Below are 17,545 nucleotides of genomic sequence, written 5' to 3' on the forward strand. Positions count from 1 at the left end.
TGGTATTACAGAAGCAACACAGTCAGCAGGCAGTGTAGAGGAAGCATCTCTTGCTGTGCTGGGGGAACACCTTCTGCTTGATGCAGAAGTGGCATTGAGCATCTAGCCCTGCTTGGGTTTGTAATGAGCAACTTCTGGCCAGAGGCTGTCAGGTGGAGGAGGAAATGGGTTGATTCCCATGGACCGTTTCCAGTCCACAAGAAATAAAAAGGTATCTAAAACCAGTTGGTCACTTGTCATATATTTTAAATGCACAAGGCAGGAAAAATAGGGAGATGAATTTTTGAGATAAATTCTTTCTTATCAGAGGTTCCTATATACTAAAAGAAGTATCCTTCTGTCCGCTGTAGAGACCTGATCCAGCAAAGCACTTAAGCACCTGCTTAACTTTAAGCAGGTACCTGAGCAGTCCCATTGATTTCAGTGGGACTACTCAGCTGCTTAAAGTTAAGCTCAGACTTAAGTGCTCTGTTGGATTGGGACCCTTTTGTCTTGTATAATTAAAGTTCAGAATAAGTAACTTGATGGCTAAGAGCCCCACTTTTGCTGTTGGTCACTGATGTGCATCTTGATTTTCACTTAAGAAAAGATCCCTAACATGTGACAAGAGTATTAAACCACTATTTCAGTTAGACCTTACTCTAGAAAAAGTGTGCTGTATAACTGCACCAGAGGTGTATAAACTTTGTATTGTCCATATTGTCCTGAATGAGAATATAATAAAACCTTTAAATGGCTTCATTTCCCGCTGGCCTGTCATTTTTATATGCACACTTGTATAGACACATGCTACACATCATAAGCTGAATGACTAAAGGTTCATTTTTCTTCACATCCCTTTTTCTAGATCTCAGATACCGTATTTTCAATCTGATTTTTATTTTAAGCTATCATTAGAAGCCCCATAGTGTTACGTACCAAAAGGAAGTCACGGTGACAGAGAAGGGACTTTAAACAGTGACACACACTTCAACCCCCATTAGTTATGTTTCATGCCACCCATCCGTGAGGCTCCACCTTGAACTCTGATCAGAGCAAATACGTTTTCATTGCCATCCTGCAAGGTGTATGTGTTTCCATAAAAAATGAGTTGGCCTTTTATATGCAGAACAGCGATTTGTATAATGATAAAACTTGTTACTAAATTGCATTCATGGTCCATTCTTACAGTATATATTGGATCTGAATCACTTTACGGGTGAAATAGATTACATTTGCTTTTAGGCTTTCAAGTTTTCTTAAAATGAGATAAATACAAGACAGTAGCAAATGTCCCCCTTCCCTGGTAGCTTAAAAAAAAATTGGTCCAGTATCTAGATAAGAGTGAATGACAGGGGGGAGGAGAGGAAGCAAGGTGGGGGGAGTTAATCTACCAATACATGCTATGACAGTCATGTGAGCAACTATTACCCCTATAAATATTAATATAACCAACAGCAAATAGCAGAGGAATTTATGAAGACTGTAAAACAGGTAGATGAATGCCATAGAGCTGATTAGAATTCCAGGCAGTGACTGTAAAACAATGCAATTCACTGTTCGGAATTCAGTTTTGTCACCTCAGGAACATAAATATAGATAATATTATTGCCTTTATGAAATAACATTTGTGGTATGACATTTTAATTACATTTTAAATTTAATTTAATAAAACACCTGGGTGTGTTAATTCTCACCCGACTGCATGGCCAGTTCCGGCTTTCAGCACAGCTGCTCAGAGCACACCTGCCATGGTTTTGTTTACGTATGATTCAGTGCCCAATGAAGTCAATGGGAGTCTTTTCCTTGCCTTTGATGGGTGTTGAAATGGGCGCCTATTCAGTGCTAGGCATTTTACACACTTTCCTCCCTCCATCCAATCCCACATCTTGGCCTGTCTTTCTCACATCTCTTCATGGATGTCTAGCTATCAACTTAAATGCAACACCTCTATCACGATGCCTACAGAACACGGCTGACAATGGCTAGTCAAGCAGGTGGTGACTGCTACATATTATGCTATTTAAGCTATTATTAGAAGCCCCATAGTGTACCAAGAGGTACTTCCTATGTACCAAAAGGAAGTCACGGAGAAGGGACTTTAAACAGTGACACAAACTTCAGCCCCCATTAGTTATGTTTCATGCCACCCATCTGTATTATGATCATCCTCATCCTCCCCGGGCACCTCTATTTGTCTATTTTATTCACCTGTGGTGTTCCATCATAATTCTAGACTATGAACGTTCTGGGGTAGGAACGTTTAGTACAGTGCCTGGACCAATTGGCCCCTTATCATTGATTGAGGCCCCTCGCCACCACTGTAAATATAAGCAATAATAATATGAAATGATGTCTACTTTGAAAAGAGCTGACATTCTACCCCTGGCAGACAAAGGACAGGGGAAAAGGAGAACAAGGAACAATGCACACTTTCTTCTCTTAGGGTTCAGAGCAGTAGCTGTGTTAGTCTGTATTAGCAAAAACAACGGGGAGTCCTTGTGGCACCTTAGAGACTAACAAATTTATTTGGGCATAAGCTTTCGTGGGCTAGAACCTGCCACTCTCGTTATCACTTCAAAAGTTATTTTTCCTCCCTTTGTACCCTGCTGTCAATTGAATGGTCTCGTTAGATTAACCTCACCCTTTGTAAGGCAATTCACACCTTTTCATGTATTTATACCTGCGCCTGTATTTTCCACTCCATGCATCTGATTAAGTGGGTTCTAGCCCACGAAAGCTTATGCCCAAATAAATTTGTTAGTCTCTAAGGTGCCACAGGGACTCCTCGTTGTTTTCTCTTAGGGTGAGATTCACCACTCTGCTGGGAGCCTATCCAGCAGTGACAACCTATTTTCTGCCTTACAGCTTAAATAGACCATTGCTTTAAAAATGTTACTGGTTTTTCTAGCTCTTGATGTGATACCAGGTTACAGCTACAGATCTGATTTATTTGCATGCCTCTTGTGAAAGGTCAGAAGGTTACATGGCTTTCACTGGAATAATTGTAGAATGCCAGACAATATTATCCAGTAACTATAGAATTCATGTGTGTCACCGCTACATTCTCTGCAGTCAAACAACATTAGCCCAGGAGTTTCCCAATGCTCTTCCTGTGCTGCAATTGCACCTTATCTGCTCGTGAAGCATCCGTAAGTGACAGTGGATTTTATTTTCTAGGCCTTTGAGTTGGATCATCCATTGTTCATCAGCTAATGTTATTCCGAACAAGGTTACCAAGGAGAACTGTGCAGATCAGAGGCCCCTCAGCACCACTGGCATCCAAGATAATTACTTGTGACCCCCTCCTCTCGCTCTCATTCTAACTACCTTTATACATAGAAGAGTTACCAATTACCTTGGTACGGAGGGGTGAGCTGGAGGTGAAGAGCTCTATATTCCTTCATCATTCCCCTGCGTAGGGCCAGCTTTATAAGCAGTATAAGCGGCTGCCTAGAGGCCAGTTGGTCTCACCTTTTTCCATACTGTGACTCCATGTTATTAAAAATAAATAAATACACTCACGATTCCCCTCCCATTGAGCCATAAAGAAAGGGAGGGGGATTGTGCCTCAACCTGGACCAGTTCACACACAGCTTGGGGTTAAAAATCTACGGTTCAGAGCACCATATCTAGGAGGTATTGTGACAAAGCGTGGAGTCTTCATGACTAGCCGGTTAGAATTGCTACACTGGATACTGTCTCTTTAAGGGTAGCTGGAATGGGAGCCCAGCGAGATGGGGGGAGGGAGTAAGAATTATATACCTACGATGCCAATGCTGCTGAGGGGCAGGCTTGCCTCTGGTCCACACAGTCCCCTCTTGGTAAACTTTATTCTGTGCTACATGATTGAAATGAGCTAAGCTGACTTGAGGTCACCCTCACTCTTATTAGCCTGACACCTCTCCTGTGTGTATTCTCCCCCCTGCCCCCACAGCACTTAGCCACATTCATCATGGATAAGAGTGAAGCCATTGTGACAGTGGACGACGCCATCAGGAAGCTGATGCAGCTCAATTCTAAAGAGAAGATCTGGGCCCAGGAGATGCTGCTGCAGGTGAATGACAAGTCCATCCGACTGCTAGACTGCGAATCACAGGTAGGTCGTGACCTTTCTCCTCCAGGGCAATATGCAAAATGGGCAATAGACTGCATTCAAAAGTATGCCACTTTCCGGTTGGCTGGGGAGGGGTAACATGCTTTTCTGGGGCTACTAAACTGGGAAAAATTGATACAAAAAACTGCAACCGGGACTGACTGATTTGAACGTGTAGGACAGAAGGGTTTCCTCTAGAGTTTGAGTGCACAGCAAGGTGGGACTGAACTAACTACCCAAACTCTCAGCTCCTTGCTGCTATGCTCAGGGGTGAACGATAAGTCAGACCTCGGTGGAAGTGACAGGTGGAGATTGATGGGTCCAGTCAGGAGTCCACAAAACGGTTTGGGTGGAATTCATCACTATTAATTATTTGTATTTCTGTGGCTCTAGGAGCCCCCAACACAGATTGATGCCCTGCTGTGCACATGTACACACACACACACACACAATTCCTGCCCCAAAGGGTGTACAAGCTAAATAGCCAAGCCAAAGGGTGGGAGGAAAGTCTCATTATCCCCAGTTTAATAACAGGGAACTGAGGCACGGACACACTTGCCCAAGGTTACCCAGGGAGTGTGTGGCAATGCCACGAATAGAGCCCAGCTGTCCTGAGTCCCAGTCCGGTGCCTCAACCACAACCGCACCCTTCCTCTCCGTGCTCCCCGCCCAGCCCCGCTTGCCTGTGTTAACGCAAGCCCAGCGCTGCTAGTTCACTGCTGCAGGTGGGGCGTGGCAAGGGGACGACCTCTGTAGCACCAACACCAATGCATCGTGCTGCAAGCCCAAGAAGCAGCCTGTGCTCTGGGACCCCATCCCCAGAAAGCAAGGTGGGAAACTCCCCCTCCTCCTAGCTGGTCCCGAATTCCCAGGCTCATTCGTCCTCCCCAGACACTGACGGGAACTGTCTTCAGTGTCCGACACAGAGCTTCAGGGACATGTACTGCCGGGCGGCTCCTGCCCAGTGAGGTCTCCTACTCCCTGCAGCAGTGACTGCGTAAGGCAATGCAGGGGATGTCTAGGTGTTCTTTTAACACCACTCCCGGGTGCATAACCCCCTCCCTGATGTTTCACAGGAGGAACTGGAGGACTTTCCCCTGATGACGGTCCAGCTCTGCCAAACTGTGCTGAATCAGATGCGCTACACCTCCATCCTCCTGCTGGTGTGCCAGGACTCGGAGCAGCACAAGCCCGACATCCACTTCTTCAACTGCGACGAGGTGGAGGTGAGCAGGGAGGGAAAGTGAGAAGAGCTCTAGGAGGGAGAACTCATTACTGCTTGGGGCTAGATTTTCAAACCTTCCCCCTGCTTGGGCACATCAAGATTAAAAACCAAACCAGAACCGTATGGAAATGACGATGCAAGCCTCCATGTGCGGGAGTGAATGCAGAGTGGATGCACAGACCCACAGTCTGCATGAGCTTATCCTAAGCTGGCTCAAGTAAGGGTGCAGAGCAATGAATATTGTCATGCCAGGGTACTTTGCACTGAACATTGCCTTTCGTTCCACCCTGTCTAACATAGACCCAGAGCAGAGACATTTCACCAGAGTACGAATTACAGCGGCAATGCTTCCCATCCCTCCTTTTAGCTGGTAGCACTGGAGAGCGTTCTGCCGGCCTTAACTGCAATGCCTGGCCTGGCATTTACTGCTGCTGGAGATCCCCTTCTCAGTCAGAGCGGTGTAAATTGGTGCAGCTCCATTGAAATCAGTGCAACTGGCACGCAAAAGAATTACGTCAATACATCTGGAATTACTGGGAGGTTTTCCCTGCAGCCCTGTCCATTCTGGACCCTCAGTTGCCTCCTTCAATCCTATCCCTTCCTCTTCCAGAGAGCCAGTATGCGGCTGTGTAGCTTTGTCATCAGGCACACAGTCAGGAGTGCAGCCAGGAAGCTCTCTCCTTATCTACACTGAGATTTCAGCCCCACTGAGACTGCAGCTGCCAGTGAGCAAACCCCTAGTGTAAGCTCAGTTTACCCTAGGGCAACACAATTTGTATCCCAGTTCCAAATCAAAGGTGCAAATCACCAGTGTAAGCACATAACTACCCTCGCGGTTTGCACAGACACCAGTGGCTGAAATCCTAGGACATACGATGCCCAAGACTGTCAAAATCCTGCTGCTTCATAGCTAGTCACTTGAAACTAGTCCTCCTGCTTGAGAACCGGGTCCTTTCACTTGCACCAGTGTTCTCACTGGCTGCTCAGCTAGAGGTAGGGAGAGCACTACACAGTGAAACTGCCAAGTTCACTTGTAATGCAATATGAGCCTGTAGCCAGTGACATTCTCAGCCAGCTATTTCCCCATCACGCTACCTGCATCCTCTAGTTCATTCAAAGCAAAGCCTTTATGAGATCACTGGTTTCAGAGTAACAGCCGTGTTAGTCTGTATTCGCAAAAAGAAAAGGAGTACTTGTGGGACCTTAGAGATTAACCAATTTATTTGAGCATGAGCTTTGTGAGCTGTAGCTCACGAAAGCTCATGCTCAAATAAATTGGTTAGTCTCTAAGGTGCCACAAGTACTCCTTTTCTTTATGAGATCACTGTTTTGTGTTTAAGGCGGAGATGGTCCACGAGGACATAGAAAGTGCACTCGCCGATCACAAGCAGGGAAAGAAGATACGGCCGCAGACGCTCAAGTAAGTGCCGCAGACAGATGGGTTCCCAATGTGCAGTGAGGGAACAAATGCCCTCTGCTCTCATCGGCTACATAGAAGACAGAGTACAAAGGTGGACCCCAGGCTCTCCTGGATTAGTTTGAATCCAGAGACAGGTTAAGGTCAGGCTGGGATTTGAGATTCGGGTTCAAGGCCAAATGAGAGCTGGAGTTTGTTGGCAACGAAATCTTGCACACTGTTCTCGGGAGATTTTGTTCACATCTGAACGAGAGCAGGAAAATAGGCCCCCTCCTGGTTTTGGATCGAACCCAGAAATGAAACTAAAAGGGGAGGTTCAAATCCAACAGTTCAGGTTTATCACACACCTCCATTAAAAACAAAACCTCAAAGGGCTTTGAATTAGATGCTCTGCTTTAGGTCCGCCTACAGTTAATATGTTTAGGAGGACACAGGTAAAAGGCTAAAGTCAGACCTGGTGTAAGCTGGCTCAGTTCCATTGCAATTTACAAAGGGTCTGAATGTCTTCACTCGAAGTTTAGCCCTCCTTTTGCTGTCTGGAAATGGGAAGCGCAGGCACTTTGATAGATAAATGTTCTCATTTCACTGGGGTTCCGTTACCTTCTGTCCAAATGCCATTTTACAGCAATACTCTTTGGTGAATCACAAGTGAAATATTCTGGCTGCTGTGATACAATAGCGGGCTCTAGTTCCTTCTCCGCTCCACATGAGGAATCCCCCTAGCATCATAAAATATTCTGCTGCTTCAAGACACCAGATGAAACTGCCTACTCCAATATCAGTCAGACTTTTCTGAAAGTATGGACCCTATAGACCAGTGGCTCTCAACCTTTCCAGACTACTGTACCCCTTTCAGAAATTTGATTTGTCTTGTGAACCCCCAAGTTTCATCTCACTTAAAAACTACTTGCTTACAAAATCAGACATAGAAATACAAAAAAGTGTCACAGCACACTATTCCTGAAAAATTGCTGACTTTCTCATTTTTACCATAATTATAAAATAAATCATTGACAATATTTATATTCCACTTATTTCAGTGTGTAGTATATAGAACAGTATAAACAAGTTGTTGTCTGTATGAAATTTAGCTTATACTGACTTCCCTAGTGCTTTTTATGTAGCTTATTGTAAAACTAGGCAAATATCTAGATGAGTTGATGTACCCCTGGAAGACCTCTGTGTACCCCTGGGGGTACAATACCGCTGGTTGAGAACCACTGCTATAGACCAAACAGGAGGGAATTCAGTGTAATCAGTTAACATCTGTTCTTTTACTCATAGAAACTTACCAGAAATGCACATGGCAATGTGATCTCTTTTAATGTTGTTATATTGCAAACTCCAAATGCTAATTAAAATGGGAGGTGATGTGTGCCAGCAAAATGCTTTGTACTGAGATGGTTAGTGTTTCTCAAACCCTGAAAGAGCTGCATATATCTAGTGCAGGAGGTGGTTCAGATTAACCCACACCACTCAGTGTGGTGCTCTGTCTCCCTCTATAATGACAGGTTTCAGAGTAACAGCCGTGTTAGTCTGTATTCGCAAAAAGAAAAGGAGTACTTGTGGCACCTTAGAGACTAACCAATTTATTTGAGCATGAGCTTTCGTGAGCTACAGCTCACTTCATCGGATGCATACTGTGGAAACTGCAGCAGACTTTATATACACACAGAGATCATGAAACAATACCTCCTCCCACCCAGGAGGACAGTGGGGTGAGGAGGTATTGTTTCATGATCTCTGTGTGTATATAAAGTCTGCTGCAGTTTCCACGGTATGCATCCGATGAAGTGAGCTGTAGCTCACGAAAGCTCATGCTCAAATAAATTGGTTAGTCTCTAAGGTGCCACAAGTACTCCTTTTCTTTTTGTCTCCCTCTAGTGATGGCTGGGTCGCAGATGAGGCTGAAGGACCTGCTACAGCCTTGACTAACCGAGTGAGTCTTTTAGCTCAAGCAGTAGAGAGACTCACGTGTTAAGATCCAGACATTTCAGGTTTGATCCTCACTGCTGATGGCCTATCCAGGGGTGTGACATTGCACAAGCTCTGTGCACAAGGGTGAATTTCAGCCAAAACAAAGTAGCACACACTGAGTTTCCCTTCCCTGCTCCAACTGGCCACTCTCCGGAGAACAGGAAAGGCTGCTATTGGTGGTAGGATGAATTGCTTTTGTGTTCTTTACCCTGCAGAGTAAACCAAGAGAAAATAAAGCAGCGACAATCTATACTCCCACCGCCCCAAGGGCCAGCTCCTATCCCTATCCAGCACGAGATGCGAGGCTCACTACAGGACCACAGGAACCGTGTGGCTCCCACTCCAGAGCATAATGGACCAGGTACTGGAGACCTTCAATGGCTCTATAATAGGAATATGTGACTAATGCAAACAGTTACGCAGGCTGACTCCCATCCTGGACCTCTGGAACTGCACTGAACTTATTTTGGGTCTGACGTCGTCATAACACAAGAAAGCAAATGTCATTTCACGAGTTGCAAAGTGGTTACTGTAGAACTGGAAAACAAACACCCTTTGTTTATGCATTTCAAAAATGCAACCAACAGTACATATTTCTACCTGCCAGGCTAGCAACTGGTAACCTGAGCAATGTGAGTGGGCTCAATGAATCAAAGCCTGGAAGCTGCTTTTGAGGTCATGTTATTATCATTTGTATTGTGGTAGCACCTAGAGGTCCCAACAGAGATGAGGGCCCCACTAGGCAGTGTGCAAACACATAGTAAGGGACAGTCCTTGCCCAAATGACTTTACAGTATAAATAGACAAGACAAAGGGGATACAACAGACAAGTAGAAGATCAGGAACTGAATTCCTGGCCCCATTAAAGACTCAATGGAGCCAGGATTTCACCCAGAGAGACTCAGTGACTGGCCAAAGATCCTAGAGGGGGTCTGCAGAAGAGCCTGGGATAGAACTAAGGTCTCCTAAGTACCAGGCTAGTGCCTTAAACACAAGACCATCCTTCCTTCATTAGTCCTGATATTTTGTTTCACTTTGATCAGAAAGTTGTTTATTTTTCCTCCCAGAAAGAAGTTCCCAATTTCTTTCTTTGAAAAAGCACGGGTGGGGTAAAATGGCCAACAGATTTTACACGCCTTTATTACAGTTACATGAGTTGCTAACACTATGAGGTTTGCATTCTACCTGCTCTTTTTCTAGGCTCAAGAAAAGCCAACGTAACCAGGGTACAACATGAAACTCCAAATACAGTAAAAGCTGTGTTATCTGGCAAACTCTATAAACTGGCATTTCTGATCTTCAATGGGGTTGCCAGGTGTCCGGTTTTCTACCTGAACGCCTGGTCGAAAAGGTACCCAGGTGGCTCCAGCCAGCACCACTGACTGGGCCATTAAAAGTCTGGTTGGCGTGGGGCTGGCAGGCTCCCTACTTGGCTACGCATGGCTCCCCGGAAGCAGCAACATGTCCCTGCTGCTCCTAGATTGAGGAAGGGCCATGGGGGCTCCGAGTGCTGCCCCTGCCCCACCCCACGTGCTGGCTCCGCAGCTCCCTGCAGGTACCTGCAGGTGGAGGCAGTGCGCAGAGCTGCCTGGCCGTGCCTCTGCCTAAGAGCAGCAGGAAAGTGTCACCACTTTCCGGAAGCCGCCTGAGGTGAGCGTCGCCCAGATCCAGCACCCCGAAACCCCTCCCGTGCCCTTACCCTCTTCCCTGAGCTCCCTCCCACACCCAAACTCCCTCCCAGAGCCCGTGCCCTGCACCCCAACCCCCGGCCCTGAGCCCCCTCCCGCACCCAAACTGTCTCCTTTTTTGTTAACCAGAATTTTTGACTTACCGGCACCCCCAACATGCCTGATAAAGCTGTTACTGCACATAGAATCATAGAAATGTAGGTCTGGAAGGGACCTTGAGAGGTCAGATAGTCCATCCCACTATGTGCTTAGACAGAATCAAGTAAACCCAGTGCAACCCTTACAGGTGTTTGTCTAACCTGTTCTTAAAACCCCCAATGATGGGGATTCCACAACCTCCCTTGAAAGCCTATTCTAGTACTTAACTATCCTTATAGTTAGGTTTTTCCTAATAACTAACCTAAATCTCCCTTGCTGCAGACTAAGACGATTACTTCTTCTACCTTCAGAGGACATGGAGAACAATCAATCATTGTCCTTTTTATAACAGCCTGAGGGTTCTTTTCCCTGACTTCTTTTCTCAAGACTAAATATACCCTGTATTTTTAACCTTTCCTCATAGGTCACTTTTTCTAAATCTTTTATCATTTTTGTTGCCCTCCTCTGGACTCTCTCCAATCTTTCTAAAGTTTGGCGCCCAAAACTGGCCATAGCAAGTAGAGCAGGACAATTACCTCCCATGTCTTATATGTGACACTCCTTTTCAGACACCCCAGAACAATATTTGCCATTTTCACAACTGCATCACATTGTTGATTCATATTCAGTCTGTGATCCACTAGATCCCCCATATCCTTTCTGCAATACTACTTAGCCAGTTATTCCCCATTTTGTACCTGAGCATTTGATTTTTTTCTTCCTCAGTGCAGTACTTTGCACTTGTCTTTACTGAATTCCATCATTGACCAATTCTCCAATTTATCAAGGTCCTGAGGAGAGGAAATACTCTTTGTCGTCTACTGTCCGTCCTTGGGAAACAGCTGATCTGTTCTTCTGTGTAGAGAAATGCTATTTTAGAATCCGCTTTGCATAATGAAAATAATATACAGCTGGGATTAGAAGATAGAAATTTGATTATTTTTTTAAGTAACTGAGGTACACACAATACATACTAGATTTAGAATGTCTTGTTCCTGGATTCAGAAATGTCTCCAGGATGAAAAGGAAAATAATATTTATTACTTGCATTATTGCAATGCCTAGTGGCTTCAATCAATATCAGAGTCTCATTGTGGCAGATGCTGTATAAACACTCACTAAGAGACAGTACCTGCCCCAGAGAGCTTTACAATCAAAATAGACAAGACAGAAAAAGAAAGCATTACTATCTCCATTACCTGGTAATCTAGTAGGTCTTTTCCAGCTCTCATTTCTATGATCCTAAGCTATCATGGTGTATTTTTTCCTGCTCTCTGAGACCACATATGTAAATTACACACTTGGATGATATAGCTGGTGTTGGTGCCCCAACATATGCACAGAAACATAGAACTTACAAGTGTAGCCCCAGCCGCTGTAACTGTACATCATACTGCTGTTATATTTTCATCTGCCTAGCAGTATGGTCATCACAGAGAACTCTCTGTTCAGGATTCACAACCAAGGCCATTTACACATGAGCAAACTGGAGCTGAAAATTCAAATGACTTGCTGTTGCTATTCCATAGCACGGGCACTGCCATTAAAAGAAACCAAGTAGCACAAGACCAGAAAATACCATCCAAGCTATAGTTTAAACAGAGGTTGCCATTCACCCTCCAAACCACCAACCCGATCCATCTTCCACAACAAGGAGCACAATGATAGGCCCAGGACATAATTTTTTATTACGCTACATTTCTCATCTAGCTGGCTTCATTGCTGTAATGTGACTCCAGCCAGTTATGTTCCCTTCCCAGGTGTAATCCTCAGCTACGTGACTAACGCGATAGACCATTGTGAAGTCATAGGCCTCAATCCTGCAAAGAGCTCTATGCAGGTGGATTAAGTCAGCGTGTGCAGCGGTCTGCCCATGATCAATGAAATCAATGGGGCCTTAAACTGTAGAGATCACTAGCTCATTACAAACCTGCAAACATGCATCCTGGCAGACTGCCATGTGCAAAGAGGGCATGGCCACAATCCTAAATAGTTAGCATTGGCCACAGTTTGCAGAGACAAGACTTTGGAATATGTTGGCAACTGACCTCTTCTGGGACAGTCTCTTTCAATGAGATATCTCAATGGGACTTCAAAAATGCCAAGGAAGATTTTTCTATCACTCACTGTATACTTGGCATGAAACCAATCTCTCTGGTTTCCCCACCCCTACATCTAATATCTATGATGTACCAAGTCCCGTTAACAGGATCTGAAGGGCACTTACTGGCATTTTGTTTTTGGTTCCACAAATTACTTCCTTTACTATTTTTCCAATACCGACTTCACTAAGAAGCATGGTATCCCCTCCCCAGCCACAAGCACAGCTGTGTCTGAACTCTCCCTGCTGATCGATACCTTCATGTTCATGGTCAGACTGGGACTGTTCCATGGCCTCTCTGGATTACAGTCACCAGCTACACCACGCAGCGTAGTCAAGTGTATGTCTTATCCTACCTTCATAAAGGAGGTTAGAACTGTGCACCTTCTCCAAAAGTATAAGCTCTGGTCCCTTCAGCTGAAGCAGGATCTTTAATAGCTGTTATTAGGGTTTACACAACACAGGCTGCAGCCACTAGGGGGCAAGATAGTCACACTTGAGCAGGTCTGCCATTCTATCCACCCAAGGACAGTGCTGTACAGACTCTAGACAATGCACTACTAGGTCTCTCACTGAACACTTTTGTTTATTATTTGCTTTACAGTAACACCCTGGGGCCCACTTAGTATCTGAGACCCATTGTACGGGGCTGGACATTTTAGAGTTAAGCCTCCTGTATTTTTTTATAGGCAACACTTCTGGTGCACAACATCATCATAAAATGGCCAAGACCTACATACCCTTAACTCTGCTCTTCACAGTATGTTCCAAATGCTTTATGGAATTCTCTAAATCTGCCCACTACATCAACAGGGCTGGCACTGCTTAAGTTCAGGGACCATGTCCAGATAAAACGGAGTCCGGCGTGTATCAGTGGGACAGTACAATACCTTGAATGTAGATGCTTCACTGAGTCAGTTCACCATTCAGACATAATTCAGTGCTTTCTCTGAACACCTGTCCAAACTTGTCACCTAATCCCCTCAGTTAGGGATGATATGCAGGCAGGTTTTGTGGTTCTCTGCCAAACCAATCTCCCAATGCTCCTGTATTATATATTCTGTGCATTTGTCTGAACTCCTATGGCACTTGCTAAAGGAGACTCTTGGGACTTTGAACTCTTGTTTCCTGAACTTAGTCGTTATTCTTTTAACGAAAAGCTGACCCAGAACCTGCTTATTCTGAAATACCGATATGTCATTGACCAGTCTGTCATTTGAAAGCCTATGGACTACCTGTGTCTTTGTTTTTATTTACTCAGGGTGAGCTTATGCAAATTAAACAGAATTACATCATGAGGCAGCACGTACAAGTCTGCACAGAGCTCCTCTGATCTTTGTACAAGCATGTATAAAATATCAGTCGAGCAGAAATCCTGGCACCCTGGGGCTAGCAGACGAGCTTTTGCATTTATTTGTGTCTTTTATTCTCTCTTTTCTTCAGTCATCCCTTGTATTTTTGATCTTTTGCCCATGTGACACTAGAAGCTTCTGCTGATGGATGGTGTGTATGTGTATTTCAGTCAACCTTGACCTAAGAGTGCACGTGGCAGCTCACATTGTGTTGCTTCGAGGTGTCAAGAGACTGCCGGTCAGATCTCCAGCAGACCAGCCTAGCAACACTGAAGTCAATAGAGCTACAGCTGAGGATCTGGCCCTGCATATTGCTTTCAGTAGCTACAACTAACTGGTTGTTGTTTCTTATGATTCATGCACTGTTTGCATTTGCAAGCGGACAGTAAATCAATACACAGACATCGCAGACAGGTGCTACACCTCTGAAGAGCTTAATTAGCAACATTGATCTCATCCTAGCTGAATGTTCTCTGCATTCCCATAGACACATTTTTGTAACCCAGCATAAATTAACATACAAAACCAATCAAGTTTTATCACTCAGTTGGGTACAATGCCTTTATTATTTGTTGGGAGTGCACCCCCATTTTCATCCTTCTGATTGTTAACACCTTGCTGTTTGCTTGCTTGGCAGAATTTGAACAAAGCAGCTCCAGCTCCCAGGAGCATGAAGAGTCCCGAGCGATCTTAGCACAGAAGATCGAAAAAGAAACGGTTGGTAGCAGGAGTTGGGCATCCATAACAGGCAGAGAGATGTGGGGAGAAAGGGAAGAAGTTTGTCCTTATTGGACAAATTGCATGAAATTTAATCATTTAAAACTGGCACCTAGATACCCACCAAGAGGAGATGGACAAGAGAGACGATAATGCATAGGTCAGATTGTGCCATTTGTACGTGCCTTACTCCTTGAGTAGTTGGGACTTTTCAAAAAGAGTGAGGTACTAACTTGATATGGAAAAGAGTGCCCTGATTAGGCTCAGAGATGCTATTTATGCAGTTTATTTTTTCCAGTTGCCATGCAGTCCCATTCACAGGTGGTCAGATACCACATTGATGAATGCAGTAGAAGTGCCTAAACACAGAATTTTGTGCCTGGAAATCACACTGTTAGAAAAAGATCAATTCCACTTTATTTCATGCCTTGATAAACAGCTCCTCCAGGGGCTCTACAAAAGTGATCACTAGACCCTGGGACTGAGGTCCTGGTGGAAGTTATACTTCAACGCTTGGGCTCCTAAGTCTGATGCAGTAGCTGCTCTTTGGCCCTGGGTTCAGCATTTTTGTTTCTTTGCTCCATTCACAGCAAATCCTGAACAGCACCCTGGATGACATTGAGGTGTTTGTCGCTCGGCTTCAGAAAGCGGCAGAGGCATTCAAACAGCTGAACCAACGGAAGAAAGGGAAGAAGAACAAGAAGAAAGCGCCAGCAGGTATATTCCATCAACCAGCATAATAAGCAAGTGGGTAAACAAGAGGACTGAGTTAATGACTTGGGAGGAAATCTAAGCAGGAACAAATTGGTGTCTTCCTGAAGCCTTCAAGTTCAGGTTGAGTGACATAACAATACATTCAGCACCAGTCTATGACCCAGCTCAGTAAGCCCTTCCCTCTGGGAACCCATTCCTGGAGTACAGCAAAGATTGCAGCATAGAGAAAAGATGTTTGCATTGTCTTTATTATGTACGTGCTGCACTACTAGGGCTCCTGAAATCCAATGGGCCAAATATCCCCTTGTCATTAAAGCCAATTCCTTTAATTCACTGGAAATTTGCAACCATGCTTTGCTCAAATAATCTTTCTTCCCAACTTCTTTTCAGAGGGGGTACTGACTCTTAGAGCAAGACCTCCAATGGAGGCAGAGTTCATCGACTGCTTCCAGAAAACCAAGCTGGCTCTCAACCTCCTGGTAAGGTGCAAATGTATTTCATTCCCTTTCTGTGCTGCACGAAGAGTGCTGTATACCTGTAGGACACAACTACTAGGCATGTACATTGGAAAAGAACTGTGATCTCTCAGAACCAACAGAAAATAATACTGAAGCACCTGCTTTATTTCCTCCTGGTTATTTTACTGTGGGGGTGGGGTGGGACATATTCGAGACTCCCACGTCATAGTCACTTGTTGACAAAATGCTGGTTAAGGCTTTTATATAATGTTTCCTGAGGCAGGTTTCTAAAGGTAAAAAGGTGGAAGGTCCAGGCACAAAAATATTGTTACCACTTTTGACCCGACCTTCTAGTCAAAGTTCAGCCCTGGAGGTTGTTCTGGTAGGGAGGAGAATTGAAGGATGGAGTCTGGTACCTTTGAGGCAATTGTGTTTATTTACACAGAATGCACAAAGTCTGGTTCCCTGAAAACAGTAGGAACCAAACAACAGGAGACAGTGTCCTTGCTCACAGCACCAGACTTCTTTCAGCTGGCACCCCCCAACGGTGCACTCGCTCTCTCTTGGCTTTTCCCAGGATTGTGCTACCAGCTGCTTGCTAGGCCGCTGTCTGTCTCGCTTCTCCATCCACACACACACACCCCCTTACCCGAGGGCAATGACCTGTGGAGCCCACCACCCAGGTGGTCAGAGTTACTGAGCAGGCTCACGTACCCCCTTTAGTCTTAGGCAGGATGGCTCAGCTGTCTCTCAAAACTATATTAAATGAGGGGTGGAGATCACAACAGTTTAAATGAGGTTTAACCCAGCCCTCATATTTGCAGGCCAACATTTGTGTGAGCACAATTATCATAGCTGTGCACGCAAATGGGCCGTTAGACATCTAGATACTCATTTGGGCACAAGTCAGTATTTTTGCACATACCCTTCCACTTGCTGCCTTTAAAAGAAATCTGACTAGTTATGCAATCTTTCTACTTCTCTGTTTCGATGGGGGGCAGGAAAGGAAAAAGGTTGTAAATAGGAAAGAAAGAACCATTGTGCTTGAACACGATTCACATCGGACACTTTATATACAGCGTTACTTTGTATGAGCTCCTAAAATACTGGCCCACGTGAAGTCCATAGGTAAGTGAGCATGCCCATGCTTCTAATTCTTCCCCCCAAATGCTCTATATAGCTCTTACTTTCCATTTCTCCTCTGGATAAGTTGCCCTGTTACGAACAGTACAGCGAGGTACTACCAAGCGTGAAGATGTACCAAATGCTGTTGATTCGGCTTAACTATACATATTAGAAAAGCAGGGTAATGACTCTGTTTGAATGAATTCTGTCATTTCACAGCACTCTAACCAAGCTTGCCCAGTGAACCAGATCTAGCAAGATTCGTTTTAAGGAAGTTAGTGGCAGAGAAACCACAGACTGTAAACAAATCTAGGGCAACTAGCAGACCAACTCCAGACTTTTCTACTGCAACTGAATATTAACCCACCAGGAAATGAGCTGGCAGTGCCAGCAAACCCTACCACTCCTCCCCATAGTGACCATTACTCACAGGGAAGAGACCTGGGGCAAACTCTGATAGGATAACTACCACCAGAGGCCAGATTATGAACCCCACCACAAAGGCAGCATCCAGGGCAGCAAGAAGTGTCCTTAAAAACTGTCCTAAAGAGGTGGCCG

The 17,545-nt window shown here is 44.9% G+C and overlaps 1 protein-coding gene across 4 annotated transcripts in view; it reads left to right on the top strand.

The window, feature by feature from the left end:
• Positions 1-17,545, top strand: part of EPS8L2 (EPS8 signaling adaptor L2) — a 110,516-nt gene that overhangs the window by 73,830 nt on the left and 19,141 nt on the right. For all 4 annotated transcript variants that reach the window (XM_084632324.1, XM_084632325.1, XM_084632322.1 and 1 more), the window contains exons 5-11: positions 3,917-4,078; positions 5,152-5,301; positions 6,641-6,720; positions 8,910-9,055; positions 14,611-14,690; positions 15,281-15,407; positions 15,795-15,883. In XM_084632324.1, coding sequence (XP_084488450.1) covers positions 3,917-4,078; positions 5,152-5,301; positions 6,641-6,720; positions 8,910-9,055; positions 14,611-14,690; positions 15,281-15,407; positions 15,795-15,883 — 834 coding nt within the window. The remainder of the gene's footprint in view (positions 1-3,916; positions 4,079-5,151; positions 5,302-6,640; positions 6,721-8,909; positions 9,056-14,610; positions 14,691-15,280; positions 15,408-15,794; positions 15,884-17,545) is intronic.

This window comes from Lepidochelys olivacea (genome assembly GCF_965140295.1).
Source record: "Lepidochelys olivacea isolate rLepOli2 genome assembly, chromosome: 6".
Lineage (NCBI taxonomy): Eukaryota > Metazoa > Chordata > Testudines > Cheloniidae > Lepidochelys > Lepidochelys olivacea.